General features: G+C 37.3%; 1 protein-coding gene across 10 annotated transcripts in view; it reads left to right on the top strand.

Moving 5' to 3' along the window:
• CEP152 (centrosomal protein 152) overlaps nt 1-15,523 on the top strand; it is a 98,839-nt gene extending 83,316 nt beyond the window's left edge. For all 10 annotated transcript variants that reach the window (XM_043920573.1, XM_043920572.1, XM_043920567.1 and 7 more), the window contains 4 exons: nt 627-730; nt 8,883-9,039; nt 9,283-9,386; nt 14,166-15,523. In XM_043920573.1, coding sequence (XP_043776508.1) covers nt 627-730; nt 8,883-9,039; nt 9,283-9,386; nt 14,166-15,205 — 1,405 coding nt within the window. In that variant the 3' untranslated portion in view covers nt 15,206-15,523. The remainder of the gene's footprint in view (nt 1-626; nt 731-8,882; nt 9,040-9,282; nt 9,387-14,165) is intronic.
• The last annotated feature ends 516 nt before the right edge of the window (nt 15,524-16,039 follow it).

Raw genomic sequence — 16,039 nt, 5'->3', positions numbered from 1 at the left:
AAGATACTCTTTATTTAAAGTCTTTGGGTTGGGAAGATCTGCTGGAGAAGGGAGAGGCTACCCACTCCAGTATTCTTGGGCTTCTCTGGTGGCTCAGCTGATAAAGAATCTGCCTGCAATATGGGAGACCTGGCTTTGATCCCTGGTTGGGGAAATCTTTTGGAGAAGGGAACAGCTACCCACTCCAGTATTCTGGCCTGGAGAATTCCGTGGACTCTATATCCAAGGGGTCACAAAGAGACATGCCTAAGTGACTTTCAGTTTCACTTTTATACAAACACAGCATGTGCACATGTTTTAAAAATTGAGATTATTATATAAGCCACTTTGTGGCCTTTTATTAGTATTATAAGATAAACTCTTCCCCCATGTCATTAGATATACTTTTATAAGGTACTCTTCAGTAACTGTGTAGGTTTTCATCATGTGGATTTATTGTGATATAAGTAACCATAACACTTAAGTTTGCCTTTTTCTCCTAAATAATTATAGTAGAATCCTCAGATGTGTATTTTTTAGCACACAGCTTGTTTTATTAGAATATATATTTATGTATATATATTTTAAAAATTATATATGCATATTTTTCAAATTACATTTTTCACTTAATCTCTGTACTTTTTTAGGTCACTGTCAGAAGGAGCTATTGAAAATGCCTGCCTGCCATGCAATGAGGTGGCCTTGGAAGAACTTCGCGGGCAATACATTAAAGCTGTAAAAAAGATTAAGCGTAAGTCTCTAAAGAGATTCCTAAGGTTTCAAGGTGGTTTGAGTCTTTTCTGTAACTAATAGTAGTAATTTGGGGGAATTTTCTGAACTACCTTAATCTGAGATATTATATCACCTGTTTTTAGAAGAGATCATTGATAGCTTTTCTAAATTATGTCGTAATAGGTGATTTTACCCAAGTAAATTTGGGGTTTGCCACCAAAATTTTAGAAGTGGCACAGGATAGAGGTATTTTTATATTGTTAGTTATCCTGGGGTTTTTTTGGATTAAAATGTATGTGTATATATATTTTAAAGTATAATTGACATATATCACTATATTAGTTTCAGGCCTGTAACATAATTGATTAGGTGTTTGTTTATGCTGTGAAGTGATCACCACAATAAGTCTAGTTTCCCCATCACCATACAAAGTTACAAAATATACAATAGTTCCCTCTTATCTGTGATTTTACTTTCATGGTTTCAGTTACCTGTGGTCTATTGTAGTCCAAAAACATGAAATGGAAAACTGCATAAATAGTAAGTTTTAAATTGCAGGCCATTTTGAGTAGCATGATGAAATCTCAGCCATCATGCTGTCTGCCTCTGGAAGTGAATCACCCCTTTGTCAGCATATTCTGCCTGTTGGTCACTTAGTACCCACCTCGGTTTATTGGACCCACTATCACTATATCGTAGTGGTTGTGTTCATAACCCTTCTTTTACCTAATAAAGGCCGCAAAGTGCAAGAATAGGGATGTTAGCAATTCGTATATGCCAAAGAGAAGCTCTAAAGTGCTTCCTTTAAGTAAAAAGGTAAAAGTTCTCGACTTAATAAGGAAAGAAAAAATCATATGGTGAGGTTGCTGAGATCAACAGTAAGGACAGATCTTTTACCCACAAAATGGTGAAGAACGAAAACAATTCATGATAGTTTTGCTGTCACACCTCAAACTGCAAAAGTTACAGATACAGTGGATGATAAGTGCTTAGTTAAAATGAAAAAGACATTAAATATGCACAATAAGATACTTAGAGAGAGATCACATTCACATAATTTTATTAAATTGTTAAAATTTCTGTCTTACTAATTACTGTTGTTAATCTCTTACTGTGCCTAATTTATAAATTAAATGTTAAGAAGGCAATGTATGTATCAGAAAAAATGTATATATAGGGTTCAGTACGTGGTTTCAAGCATCCATTAAGGGTCTTGGGATGTATTCCCGAGGGATAAGAGGGGACTGCTGTAAGGTATTCTTCACTATATTCACCTGTGCTGTACTTCCTCATCCTCATGACTTTGTACTTATCGACCCTCTGCCCCATTTTGCCTGCTGTTCAACCCTCTCCCCTCTGGCAACCACTAGTCTGTTCTCTGTTCATTTGCCTTTTTTTTTTTTTTTTTTTAAGATTCCACATATAAATGAAATCATACAGTATTTGTCTTTCTCTGACAGTTCACTTAGCATAATGCCCTCAAGATCCACCCAGGTTGTCACAAATGGCAAGATTTTCTTGTTTTTTATGGCTGAGTAGTATCATTGTATGTCTAGAACACCTTCTTTATCCATTCATCCACTGATGGATGCTTAGGTTGTTTGGATAGCTTGGCTATTGTACATAATGCTGCAGTGAACATTGGCACACATAGATCTTTCTGAATTAGTGTTTTCACTTTCTTTTGATAAATATCCAGAAGTGAAATTGCTGGATTATGTGGTAGTACTATTTTTCATTTTTTGAGGAACCTCCATACTGTTTGAGTATGTTTGAGGAACCTCCATAGTGGCTATGCCAATCTACATTTCCATCACCAATTCATAGGGTTTCTCTTTTCCTCCACATGCTCACTAACACATCTTGGTCTTTTGATAATAGCCATTCTAACAGCTGTGAGGTGATACCTCATTGTGATTTTGACTTGCATTTCCATGATGATTAGTGATGTTGAGCATATACTTATTGGTCATCTCTATGTTTTCTTTGGAAATCTATCTATTCCTCTGCCCATTTTTTAATCAGGTTGTTTATTTCTTGTTGATACTGAGTTGTGTGAGTTCTTTATATATATTTTGGAAATTAATCCCTTATTAGATATATAATTTGCAAATATCTTCTCTCATTTATTTAATAGGTTGCCTTTTTATCTTTTTGATGGTTTCCTTTGCTGTGCAGAAGCATTGTAGTTTGATGTAGTCTCATTTATTTATTTTTGCTTAGATTGCCACTGCTTTTGGAGTTGGGTCTAAAAAAAAATCACCAAGACCAGTGTCAATGAGTTTATTGCCAATATTTTCTTCTAGGAGTTTTATGGTTTTCTGGTCTTACAGTCAAGCCCCTAATCCATTTTGAGTTGATTTTGTATATGTTGTAAGAAAGTGGCACACTCTGATTCTTTTGCATGTGGCTGTCCAGTTTTTCCGTTACCATTTTTTGAAGAGATTGTCCTTTCCCCATCATATATTCTTGCCTCCTTTGTTGTAAATTAGTCAACCACGTGTGGGTGCGTTTATTTCTGGGCTCTATATTTTGTTCCATTGATCTCTTTGTTTTTATGTCAGTACCACACTGTTTTTATCCTTCGTTTTGTTAATGTGTGGTATATTGCACTGATTGACTTGTGAATGTTGAACAGTCCTTGCATCCCTGGGTTAAATCCCACTTGATCATGGTGTATGCTCCTTTTAATGTATTGCCCAATTTGATTTGTTAGTATTTTGAAGATTTTTGTGTCTGTGTTCATCAGTGATATTGGCCTGTAACATTTTTTTTTTTTTGGTGGTGTTCTTGTTTAGTTTGGCATCAGGGTAATGCTGACTTCATAAGATGTGTTTGGGAATATCCCCTTCTCTGGTTTTTTTTACAAGAATTTGAGGAGGGTAGATATTATATCTTCTTTGAATGGTTGGTAGAATTTACTAGTGAAGCCATCTGGTCCTGGGTTTTCTTAGTGAGTCTAGCTAAAGGTTCATCAGCTTTCTTTTTTCAAAGAACCGGGTATTAGTTTTATTGATCTTTTCTCAGTTTTGTTGTTGTTGTTTTTCTTTTAAGTAAATCTTGTTTTTTTCCCTCTCTCTTCTTTCATTAAAAAAATTTTTTATTGAAGTATAGTTGATTTACAACGTTGTGTTAGCTTCTGGTGTACAGCCAAGGGACTCATCTATATGTGTATATATAATATATATTATACATAATATGTATATTATTTTCCATTATGGTTTATGATAGGATATTGAATATAGTTCCTTCTGATATACAGTAGGACTTTGTTATTTATCCCTTTTTTATGTATTAGTCTGTATTTGCTAATCACAACCTCCTAATTTATCCCTACCCCACCACCTTTCCCCTTTGGTAGCCATAAATTTGTTATCTATGTCTGTGAATCTGTTTCTGGGTAGTTTTTTTTTTGGTGGTACCATGTGGATTATAGGATCTTAGTTCAGTGACCAGGGATCCAGTCTATGCCCCCTGAAGTGGAAGTGTGGAGTCCTAAGCACTGGACTGCCAGGGAATTCCCTTTTCTGATTTGCAAATAAGTTCATTTGTATCATATTTTAGATTCCACATATAAGTGATATCATATGGTATTTGTCTTTCTCTTTCTTTCTTCACTTAGAATGATAATCTCTAGATCCATCCATGTTGCTGCAAATGGCATTATTTCATTGTTTTCTATGACTGAGTAGTATTCCATTGTGTATGTATATGTGTATACCACATCTTTTTCCATTCATCCGTCAATGAACATTTAGTTTGCTTCTGTATCTTGGCTATTGTAAATAATGCTGCTATGAACATTAGGGATGCACGTATCTTTTTGAATTAGAGTTTTCACTAGATATATACCCAGAAGTGGTACTGCTAGATTGTATGATGACTCTAATTTTAGTTTTTTGAGGAACTTCCATTATGTTTTTCATAGTGGCTGTACCAATTTACATTCTTACCAACAATGTAGGAGGGTTTCCTTTTTCCACACCATCTCCATCTTTTGTTTTTTGTAAACTTTTTAATGATGGCCTTTCTCACTAGTGTGAGGTGATACCTCACTGTAGTTTTGATTTACACTTCTCTAATAGAGATATTGAACATCTTTTCATGTGCCTGTTGGCCATCTGTATGTCTTCTTTGAAGAAATGTTTATTTAGGTCTTCTGCCCATTTTTTGTCATGGAATTTTTCTATTTTTTTATGTCTCTAATTTATTTTTGTTCTCATTTTTATTATTTTTTTCCTTCTACTAACTTTGTCCCTTCTTTTTTCTTCTTTTTCTAGTTCCTTTAGGTGTAAAGTTAGATTGTTTAACATTGTTTCCCAAGGTAGGCCTGTATTGCTATGAACTTCTCTTTTAAAACTGCTTTTGCTATATCCAGTATATTTTGGTATGTTTTATTGATTTTTTCATTTATCTTTAGGCTTATTTTTTATTCCTTTGATTCATTGGTTATTTAGTAACATGATGTTAAGTCTCCACATATTTGTGCTTTTTCCAGTTTCCTTTTTTGATTTTTAATTTCATACCATTGTGATTGGAAAAGATACTTGATATGGTTTCAATTTTTTAAAAGTGCATTGAGACTTGTGGCCTAACATGTGCTATAATCCTGGAGAATGTTGTATGTGCACTTGAGGAAAATGTGTATTCTCCTGTTTTAGAGTAAAATAGTCTCTACATATCTTTTAAGTTCATCCAGGCTACTATATTGTTTAATGCTAGTGTTTCCCTATTTATTTTCTGCCTAGATGAGCTACCCATTGATGTAAATGGGGTATTAAATCCCCCTATTATTATTGTATCACTGTTGATTTCTCCTTGTAGGTCTGATCATACTGGTGCTCCTATATTGGGTGAATAAATTTTAACAAATGTTATTTATATCTTCTTGTTGGGTTGATCCCTTTATCATTTTCTAGTGTCCATCTTTGTCTTTTATTACAGTCTTTGTTTTAACGTCTATTTTATTTGATATAAGTGTAGCTGCTTCAGCTTTCTTTTGCTTTCTATTTGCATGAAATATTGATCCATTCCTTCACTTTAGCCTTTATATATCCTTACATCTGAAGTGAGTCTCTTTAACATTTCTTGTATTTCCTGTTTATTTTTTGTTTAAGTTCCCTCTGTGTTCATCCTTTCTTATTGATGAACATCTTTATGACCATTAGTTTGAACTCTTTATCAGGTAAGTTACTGACCTCCATTTCATTAAGGTTTTTTTCTGGGGTTTGTCTGGTTCTTTTATTTGGAACATAGTTCTGTTTCTTCATTTTGCTTAACTCTCTATGTGTTTAATTCTATGTATTATGTGAAATAGGAGAGCTACCTCTCCCAATCTTGAAGGGGTGGACACAGGAAGACTAGGGTGTGTTTAGGGTGCTGTGTCCTGGGGGTTGTAGATTGCCAAGAATGGTCTCTTCAGTTGTTTCGTTTGTGTGGGGCCCAGAAGCACAAGCCTTCTAGTCCCCAAGGCCAGGTGTTCAAGGGATGTCCCCTACTTGGACTGTGCACACCTGCTGGGTGTGGTGTGTCAGGACAACCAGGGAATGCAGACGTGGGACAAATGGCTGTAGCACGGCAGAGGGAGAGTGCTCAAGTGGTGCCTGCAAGGGCCAGCGCTTGTAGAAGTCAGGGGCCCAAATGGCTCCCGCGAGCACCTCTGATCCTAGGAGAGTTCTAACAGATTCTGCCCTTCTGACGGATGCTTCAAGGTCAGCAAGTGCATCTCCTTCACATAAGGTCTAGGCATGTGTCATGCTGTTGTTTTTGCACTGGGTTCCCGACTTGAGCGAGTCTCTGAATGGGTCCTAAAAGAATGGGATCTCCCTTTGCTACAGCACTTTGTGTCTCTTGGATGTAAACCAAACCTTTTTGGTTTCCAAAACCAGATGTTTTGGAGGCTCATCTCTCTGGTTCAGGTCCCAAGAGTTGGGGCATCTGATGTGGGTTCAAACCCCTTGCACCTCAGGGAGAAGCTTTGTTTTTGTGCTATTATTCCTAATTGTGAGATGCCATGTCCAAGGTGAAGGTTTTGACAAGACTGTTATCTACCTCTGCTATTCACCTTGATATGTCTGCTTTGCTGTGGGTGACTCTTCTGCTAGTTCTCAGGTCATTTTCAGGGACAGTTGTTCCATATGTGGCTATAGATGTGGTATGTCCATGGGAGGAAGTGAATTCAGGATTTCCTATAATACCATCTTGAACTGCTTTCAGAATTTTTCTTCTTGGACACTAATATTAACCTAAAAATTTTATAATCTTACAACTTAGATCACTAGTCCCCCCAAAAATGCCATATGAGTTTTAAATGAGTTATTATTTTTCTCCATAAGCTTTTAAAGACCATAGAGAATTAATGTTATTAGGAATTGTTCCGTGGTTTCTCATTATTTTCATAATGGATTATGTCATACATGTAAATTTGTTTATCAAGACCTTTGTGGTACTAGGTGGTGTAATATATCCTACAGAATTATTTATGTGGTTTGTTTTCCTAGTAGAAAACCTCCAAGTTTTTAACTGTAATATTACATAGTTAGTATATATATCTCAGAACAATACCAGTGTTTATGTATGAGATATGTATATTTGCCTCCTAAAGCTTGCATTCATTTTAAACAAAATGAGTGGGAGATGTCTCAAGTTTCAAATATAATTGGTAGATCATCAAAATCATGCTGTAGATGCTTTGAAAATGCCACTTAATATAAAGAATATGCTTCTTTGTTGTTCCTGTTCTAACAGAATCCATGTTACTAGAAAGAAATTAACTTTTTGTTAATAATTAATCAAAAAGTGAAATTTTAAGCTTCCTTTTTCATCCTAATGTGATAACTTGTTGTGTATTTACATGTATTACATTTTAGAAATTGGTTGGATATTTTGTATTGACATGTACTCCATTAAAATTTTTCCCACTTGAAATAATGAAAAATAGTCTTCCACTTAGCATTTTTGCATAGAATGTGTAATTTCCGGGAAGAGCTTACTGATAGAATGGGATTCCTTTATGAATTAGACTCCTTAATTTAATAGGGATGGTGATATTCAACCAGTAGGATGTAGCCCTGGATTTAGCACAAAATGTTAATCTTAAAGAGTGGTTCAGTTGAGTTCAGGTCAGTTCAGTCGCTTAGTTGTGTCTGACTCTTTGCAACCCCATGGACTGCAGCACGCCAGGCTTCCCTGTCCATCACCACTCCTGGAATTTACTCAAACTCATGTCCATTGAATTGATGATGCCATCCAACCATCTCATCCTCTGTCATCCCCTTCTCTTCCTGCCTTCAGTCTTTCCCAGCATCAGGGTCTTTTCTGAGTCAGTTCTTTGCATCAGGTGGCCAAAGTATTGGAGCTTCAGCATCAGTCCTTCCAATGATGTTCAGGACTGATTTCCTTTAGGATGGACTGGTTGGATCTCCTTGTTGTCCAAGGGACTCTCAAGAGTCTTCTCTAATACCACAGTTTGAAAGCATCAGTTCTTCGGTGTGGTAGTCCCAATCAAAGCACATTGAGTTAAAGATAAAAGGAAGACTTGAAAGCTGTGAACTGCTTTTAAGTGAAAATTTCAGGAGGCACCGTGAGTCTCAAATCTCTCCCTGCAATAGCATTTTGTATACTTCTCATGGATTCTAGTATTATATTTAGTTGGATATTCATAAGTGCTATGGAAAGAATTGAAGAAACAATGAAACATGGGTTTTTAGAGCACAAGTAAACAGAAGGCTGTGAATCTTTCCAGCTTATATTGCCTCCTTTCTCTGTGTCTACTTCTCTCTTCCTTGCTGCCTCACCCTTTCAGTATATTTCTTTTTCTCTTGTCTTAACTTGACATGTAATTGAAATGCATAAATTTCTGTGCCTCATATTAATGATAATTTCTTGTCTCAGTGTTTAAAATATGACAGTTTCCGTAGGGGATATGCTGTGTTTCTCTGACCATATTTGTGTTCTGTCATCTTTCTAAGTGGACTTTTAGATTACTTCTCCTTTTAGTCTACTAAAATGGTGACCGAAATATTCCATTTTAATGATGGTGTTAAGCTATAATATTTAAGCTATATCTCCAGTTACTTCATCTCCCAGAAAATTGATCTGAAGTCTGCCTCTCTTATTTTGAAAAAACTGCCAATAAACATGCATTTTGTGGGGATTCCCCCCGCCCCCAGGTGACATGCTTCGTTATATTCAGGAGAGTAAGGAAAGAGCTGCAGAAATGGTAAAAGCAGAGGTATTGCGAGAACGTCAAGAAACCGCCCGAAAGATGCGCAAATATTATTTGATTTGCCTCCAGCAGATTTTGCAGGATGATGGGAAGGAGGAAGGGTAAGTTCTGTCTAAACAATGTGTCCTGAGAGTACCAGGACAGCATTTTGTCATTTTGTAAGCATTTTCCTTAGCCACAGAATTAACTGTATCTACACGATGAGTAGAGGGTTAAGAGAGGCTTAATGTCTGTGCTACTCTTAATGGTGGCAGAGCATATAGGAAAACAGAAATCCTGGGGCTAAGGAAACTCATTTTCTTCCTCTACACTCTATTAATTTTATTTTCTGGAATTTCCCACAGGGCTGAGAAGAAGATCATCAATGCTGCTAGCAAGCTTGCTATGATGGCAAAATTGCTGGAAACACCTATTTCTAATAGATCCCAGAGCAAAACTACACAGTCAGGTATGCGAAAATGAGTTACTTGAAAGATTTTTCTCTCTCTTTCTTTTAGATATTTAATATTTTTAGTAGGAAAATGGGGAATGTAAGGAGTGAGAGCTAATTTATCAAATTATATGCATATTTTACTTAAACTGGAAAAACAGTATAGTTTCCAGTTCAAGTAGGCAGACTGAGCTTGCCCATCGGCTTCATTTTGCTGCTTCTATCCCTAGAAAGGATAGAAAGAATTTTAAGTGACAATATAGAAAGAGAGAAAGAAGAAATTATAACTCAGCTTTTAAAAGTTATAATTGCTAGATCAGAGGCTGTGAGAAATCCCTGAAAGAAGACAGGCGTTTTAAGATTGAAGATGGAAACCTCAGTTCAGAGCTCCCAGAAGATGACAGTTACAAGTGGGAGCAATAGGGAAACTGTTCTACACAGGATGGTGGTGGTATATTCCAGAAGTAGGAAGCCTAGGGGATACCATTGGGGTAATTGGTATTCCAGAGCAACCAAAACCAGGTGGGGGCACTGTCTTTATTTCTGCCTACTTCCCTTTCTGAACCTCAGTATTAAGCTGGGTGAGAGCAACAGAAACAGTCTGGGGACAGGGCAGTACTCTAGTTGGCTGCCCACACCAAGGAGAGACCGAGAGCTCACATGCCCAGAATTAGCAGCAATTAGGTCTTTCTACTCTGCTGCTCATTCATTTTCACTCCACTTGCAACTGCTTTAAACAACCAGCAGATACTGTGCTCAAGACATCTAAAAGATATACATTCAACTGAGAATTACTATATATTTATAGAAAGCAGCACCATGAAAAAAGAAACCAAACTTAGAGCAAGACATAGCAAAAAAAGCAAAAAAAAAAAAAAAAAAAAATCCTCCAAACAGAGCTTACACATGTAGAAATAGAATTAATAGAACAAACAACAGGATGTGAGAATGTTAGAAAAATACAGTATCCTCAGAAACATGAAAGAGGATATTGTAGAGGAAACTAACAATATTCTAAAATTTATATTATTTTCAAGGAGAAGATACAGATACTTATAACTCTGTAGCTTGCTGTAAAGATACAAGTTTAAGTATGTGTATAAAAATTTAAGGCTAACACGTGGGGAAACTAAGCCTATGCACCAAACTGCTGAGCATGTACTCTCGAGCCTGTGAGCTGCAACTCCTGAGCCCACATGCCAAAACTACGAAGCCCATGCACTCTAGAGTCTGTGCGTCACAACTGCTGAAGCTTGTGTGTCCTAAGCCTGTGCTTTGCAATAAGAGAAGCTACTTCAGTGAGAAGTCCTCACACCCCAACTAGAGTGTAACCCCTGCTCAGTGCAGCTACAGAAAGCTTGTGCATAGCACTGAAGACCCAGCATAGCCAAAAATAAATTTAAAAATAAAAAGAATTAAGGCTAACTAATAGAGAGTTATTACATGGACATCACCAGATGATCAACACCGAAATCAGATTGATTATATTCTTTGCAGCCAAAGATGGAGAAGCTCTATACAGTCAGCAAAAACAAGACCGGGAGCTGACTGCGGCTCAGATCATGAACTCCTTATTGCCAAATTCAGACTTAAATTGAAGAAAGTAGGGAAAACCAATAGACCATTCAGGTATGACCTAAATCAAATCCCTTATGACTATACAGTGGAACTGACAAATAGATTTAAGGGACTAGATATGATAGACAGAGTGCCTGATGAACTATGGACGGAGGTTCGTGACATTGTACAGGAGACAGGGATCAAGACCATCCCCATGGAAAAGAAATGCAAAAAGGCAAAATGGTTGTCTGAGGAGGCCTTACAAATAGCTGTGAAAAGAAGAGAAGCCAAAAGCAAAGGAGAAAAGGAAAGATATTCCCATTTGAATGCAGAGCTCCAAAGAATAGCAAGGAGAGATAAGAAAGTCTTCCTTAGGGATCAGTGCAAAGAAATAGAGGAAAACAACAGAATGAGAAAGACTAGAGATCTCATCAAGAAGATTAGAGATAGCAAGGGAACATTTCATGCAAAGATGGGTTTGATAAAGGACAGAAATGGTATGGACCTAACAGAAGCAGAAGATATTAAGAAGAGATGGCAAGAATACACAGAAGAACTGTCCAAAAAAGATCTTCATGACCCAGATAATCATGATGGTGTGATCACTCACTTAGAGCCAGACATCCTGGAATGTGAAGTCAAGTGGGCCTTAGGAAGCATCACTGTGAACAAAGCTAGTGGAGGTAATGGAATTCCAGTTGAGCTATTTCAAATCCTAAAAGATGATGCTGTGAAAGTGCTGCACTCAATATGCTAGCAAATTTGGAAAAGTCAGCAGTGGCCACAGGACTGGAAAAGGTCAGTTTTCATTCCAATCCCAAAGAAAGGCAATCCCAAAGGATGCTCAAACTACCACACAATTGCACACTCATCTCACACGCCAGTAAAGTAATGCTCAAAATTCTCCAAACCAGGCTTGAGCAATATGTTAACCATGAACTTCTAGATGTTCAAGCTGGTTTTAGAAAAGACAGAGGAACCAGAGATCAAATTGCCAACATCCACTGGATGATCGAAAAAGCAAGAGAGTTCCAGAAAAACATCCATTTCTGCTTTATTGACTATGCCAAAGCCTTTGACTGTGTGGCTCACAATAAACTGGAAAATTCTGACAGAGATGGGAATACCAGACCACCTGACCTGCCTCTTGAGAAACCTATATGCAGATTAGGAAGCAACAGTTAGAACTGGACATGGACCAACAGACTGGTTCCAAATAGGAAAAGGAGTACGTCAAGGCTGTATATTGTCACCCTGCTTATTTAACTTATATGCAGGGTACATCATGAGAAACGCTGGGCTGGAAGAAGCACAAGCTGGAATCAAGATTGCCGGGAGAAATATCAATAACCTCAGATATGCAGATGACACCACCCTTATGGCAGAAAGTGAAGAGGAACTAAAGAGCCTCTTGATGAAAGTGAAAGAGGAGAGTGAAAAAGTTGACTTAAAGCTCAACATTCAGAAAACTAAGATCATGGCATCTGGTCCCATCATTTCATGGCAAATAGATGGGGAGACAGTGGAAACAGTGGCTGACTTTATTTTTTGGGGCTCCAAAATCACCGCAGATGGTGATTGCAGCCATGAAATTAAAAGACACTTACTCCTTGGAAGGAAAGATATGACCAACCTAGATAGCATATTAAAAAGCAGAGACATTACTTTGCCAACAAAGGTCTGTCTGGTCAAGGCTATGGTTTTTCCAGTGGTCATGTATGGATGTGAGAGTTGGACTGTGAAGAAAGCTGAGTGCCAAAAATTTGATGCTTTTGAACTGTGATGTTGGAGAAGACTCTTGAGAGTCCCTTGGACTTCAAGGAGATCCAACCAGTCCATCCTAAAGGAGAGCAGTCCTAAGTGTTCATTGGAAGGACTGATGCTGAAACTGAAACTCCAATACTTTGTCCACCTCGTGCGAAGAGTTGACTCATTGGAGAAGACCCTGATGCTGGGAGGTATTGGAGGCAGGAGGAGAAGGGGACAACAGAGGATGAGATAGCTGGATGGCATCACCGACTTGATGGACATGGGTTTGAGTAAACTCCGGGAGTTGGTGATGAACAGTGAGGCCTGGAGTGCTGTGATTCATGGGGTCGCAAAGAGTCAGACACAACTGAACGACTGAACTGAACTGAATAGAGAATTAGAATATATAACTTTCAAAGTAGTAAGGGTAAAACTTGGAAGAAAACGTTTTCAATCTAATACTCTATAAAGGAAAAATACATCTGGAAAGCATACGTAAATTGAAAATAATAGTAGATTGAAACAGCTGTCACACTAAACATGAATTGCTTAAACCCAGTAACAAAAGAGCATAATTTTCAAACAGTTTTAAAAATTCTAGACATATGTTATTTCAGATAAGACCACCATCAGCAATTCAAAATACAGGGCTAGAGAGTGATATACCAAGCAATGTAGATTGATATTAGATAAATTATAGAGTTAAATACAGTATTAGGTAAATGTGAGTTAGCATTAAACTGACCAAAGTGAAAGTTCATAATGATAAAAGTTCAGTTGAACTTCGGGAAAGCAAGAAGCAAAGATTGTTCAGGAATTCCTGAGTTGAAGGTTGGTAAACATTCTTCAAATAGAAGCACAAAGATTATTTGTGTAAATAATGGAATGGTGATGTGAACCTTGGCTATAAAGGGGCAATGGCATATAACATGAAAAGTTTTCTGGATATGGTCTAATGTTCCCAGCAGTTGCAAATCCTTTATATGGATTTTAGGGGCCATAGTACCCAACTCTGACATATGATGCCTCTGATTCTATGCATTGTGGAGTTCTGCCTCTGATCAGATTTAGTGCCTTAGCTAATTAAATCAGAAACTATTTTAGCTTTGAAAGAATGTGTTGTGTGTGAGTCTTGAATTGGGGTGGGGGGTCCTTCCACCAGATTTTCTTCATCAGAAACTCGATACTTGACATCAGAGCAAGTTGGAAATGTTGCAGTTGGCTGTTGAAATGCTGTACCACCTATTGCATAAAATAGTAGATCAGCTGGATAATAATAATAGATTTCAATTGCAAAATTACTCAGCTTTATCATATATATATATGAGATTTTAAAATGTTCAGTATTGATGTATTTTCTTTGAAAATGATAAAATATATATGCGTTGCTTGGAAATATATAAAAACGTGTTTTTTTTCCCCTCCTCTTTCAGTGTTAATTTTCTGCTAATTCTGTTTTCCCCTAATTTTGTGTTCCCTTGTACATAGGAGTATTGCCTCTGACTTCAGAGAGGCTGACTGGAGTTGAAAAATTAAAAAGAAATGATGTGAATCAGAATATACCATGTCACATGGAAAGCAAATCAAACAGTCTAAAAACTATCCCCAGAAGTATGTGCGACCAAGTTCCTAAGAGGAGGGCTGCCTGTAACCTACGAAGGCAATTAGAGGATGAAGAGCATGGGGACGGGAAGCCCAAGTGTTCCAGAGAGTCGCACCTGCACTTTCAGTTCAGGGATAACAGTCACAAACATGTAGACATTTTGCCAAGGAGTGTTTCTCCTGAGTTTGTGCCTTGCGAAGATGAAAGAAGCTTTGGTTTACACAAGAAGAAAGACCTTGTTGGTGATCCTGACTCTGAATCACTCCAGCACTCAAACGCACACCCATTCCTTGGAACCTTCGGAAATAAACCTTCATCTCGATATACCCCTGATCTTTCTGAGTCTGAATCCACACACATTACTTTTCGAAGTCCTAATGAAAGACTTGGTTTAAAAGTATATAAATGTAATCCACTAATGGAAGGTGAAAACGCTGCATCTGAGAAAAGTCCAAGTTTGGGTGTTAAGGAAATTCCCGTAAAGGATGGAGGGGACCTGAGTGACTCTTCAGGCTGGCGTTCCAACACTGCCACTCTACCCTATAGCAGTCATGAGGTGTCATTTTTGCACGGTGGGCTGCAAGACACTCTGGATTCGCTTGCTGAATCTGTGAATTTCAAACAGTTTTCAGCAGCCAGCTGTCTTTCAGACTCAGAGAAAAACATGATTCGTCAGCCTACGAAATGTCAGAGTGGTCATGCTCCAGACCTGTCAGAAGAAATCACATATTCCCAGCCAGGGAAGAGCAGCATGACTCTTGGATACCCACCTCATCATAAAGCTGATACATTAAAGTCAGAATTCAAAGAACTGAGCAGTACAGTACCACCTACCATGTGTCCGCTGCCTTCGAGAAAATTAATTGCTCCTCTGTCTAGCCAGCAAGATAGTGGCTTCGATAGCCCATTTGTCAATCTAGACTAATTGTTGTACAATATCTAAGAAGAATCATTACTATATTGACAAGAAAACTGAAGGGAAGACTTGAAACTGAAATATTTGTGGGCCCTACATATTTTGAGATGTTTTAGTAACATCTGACTATCATATAAGTAAAGTATTCTCATAAAATTACTTGAGATATTAATGTTGCCTTCATCTTCCAAAGACTTTGGTGGTGCGTGTGTAATCTGCTTTTGGTGTGGTGCTTGTATTTGGTTGCTAAACCATCTATTTTTATACTTATAAATTAGCTCCCTGTGCAGTTTTAAATTATTTAAATAAACTTGCATATGGTCTATAGATTTGTTATGAATTGTTTTTTAATTCACAATGTAGAAATGTTATGTTGGCATATTTGAAATTCATCCAGAAAAATATATCAATTTTGGTTTGTTATGTATGATCAGCCAGATTTAATTTTTGAAGTTAGCCATGTTTAATGAGTCTGTATATTTGCTCTGCACATAGTTTACCTGGAAATATCTGCTCAAAATTTTGATCCTGCTTTCAGCTACTGGAAATGAAGTATTACAAGCATTGCCACAAACTATGTACCTGTATCCTCACTTCATTATTTCAAAATTAGCTTGAATTTTTTTTTTAGTTGGCGTTTGTGTTATTTCAGATCTCCTGTGACATGCAGAGACTTTGTCTCTCTTATGGTTTCACAGTCTTTCCTTCATCTGAAGCATTCCTTTTTAAAAATGGAAATAATCTTTGTCACACAGCCCCAAATTTTAAACTATTAGATTTTTATGTTCATTTATAGTGCAGAATTGGCTAACTTATTGATGCTGTGGTTGACGGTTACATTCT

Source organism: Cervus elaphus, chromosome 12, assembly GCF_910594005.1.
Source record: "Cervus elaphus chromosome 12, mCerEla1.1, whole genome shotgun sequence".
NCBI classification, from domain to species: Eukaryota; Metazoa; Chordata; class Mammalia; order Artiodactyla; family Cervidae; genus Cervus; species Cervus elaphus.
The sequence above is the reverse complement of the archived record's forward strand: the minus strand, read 5'-3'. Positions and strand labels throughout refer to the sequence as shown.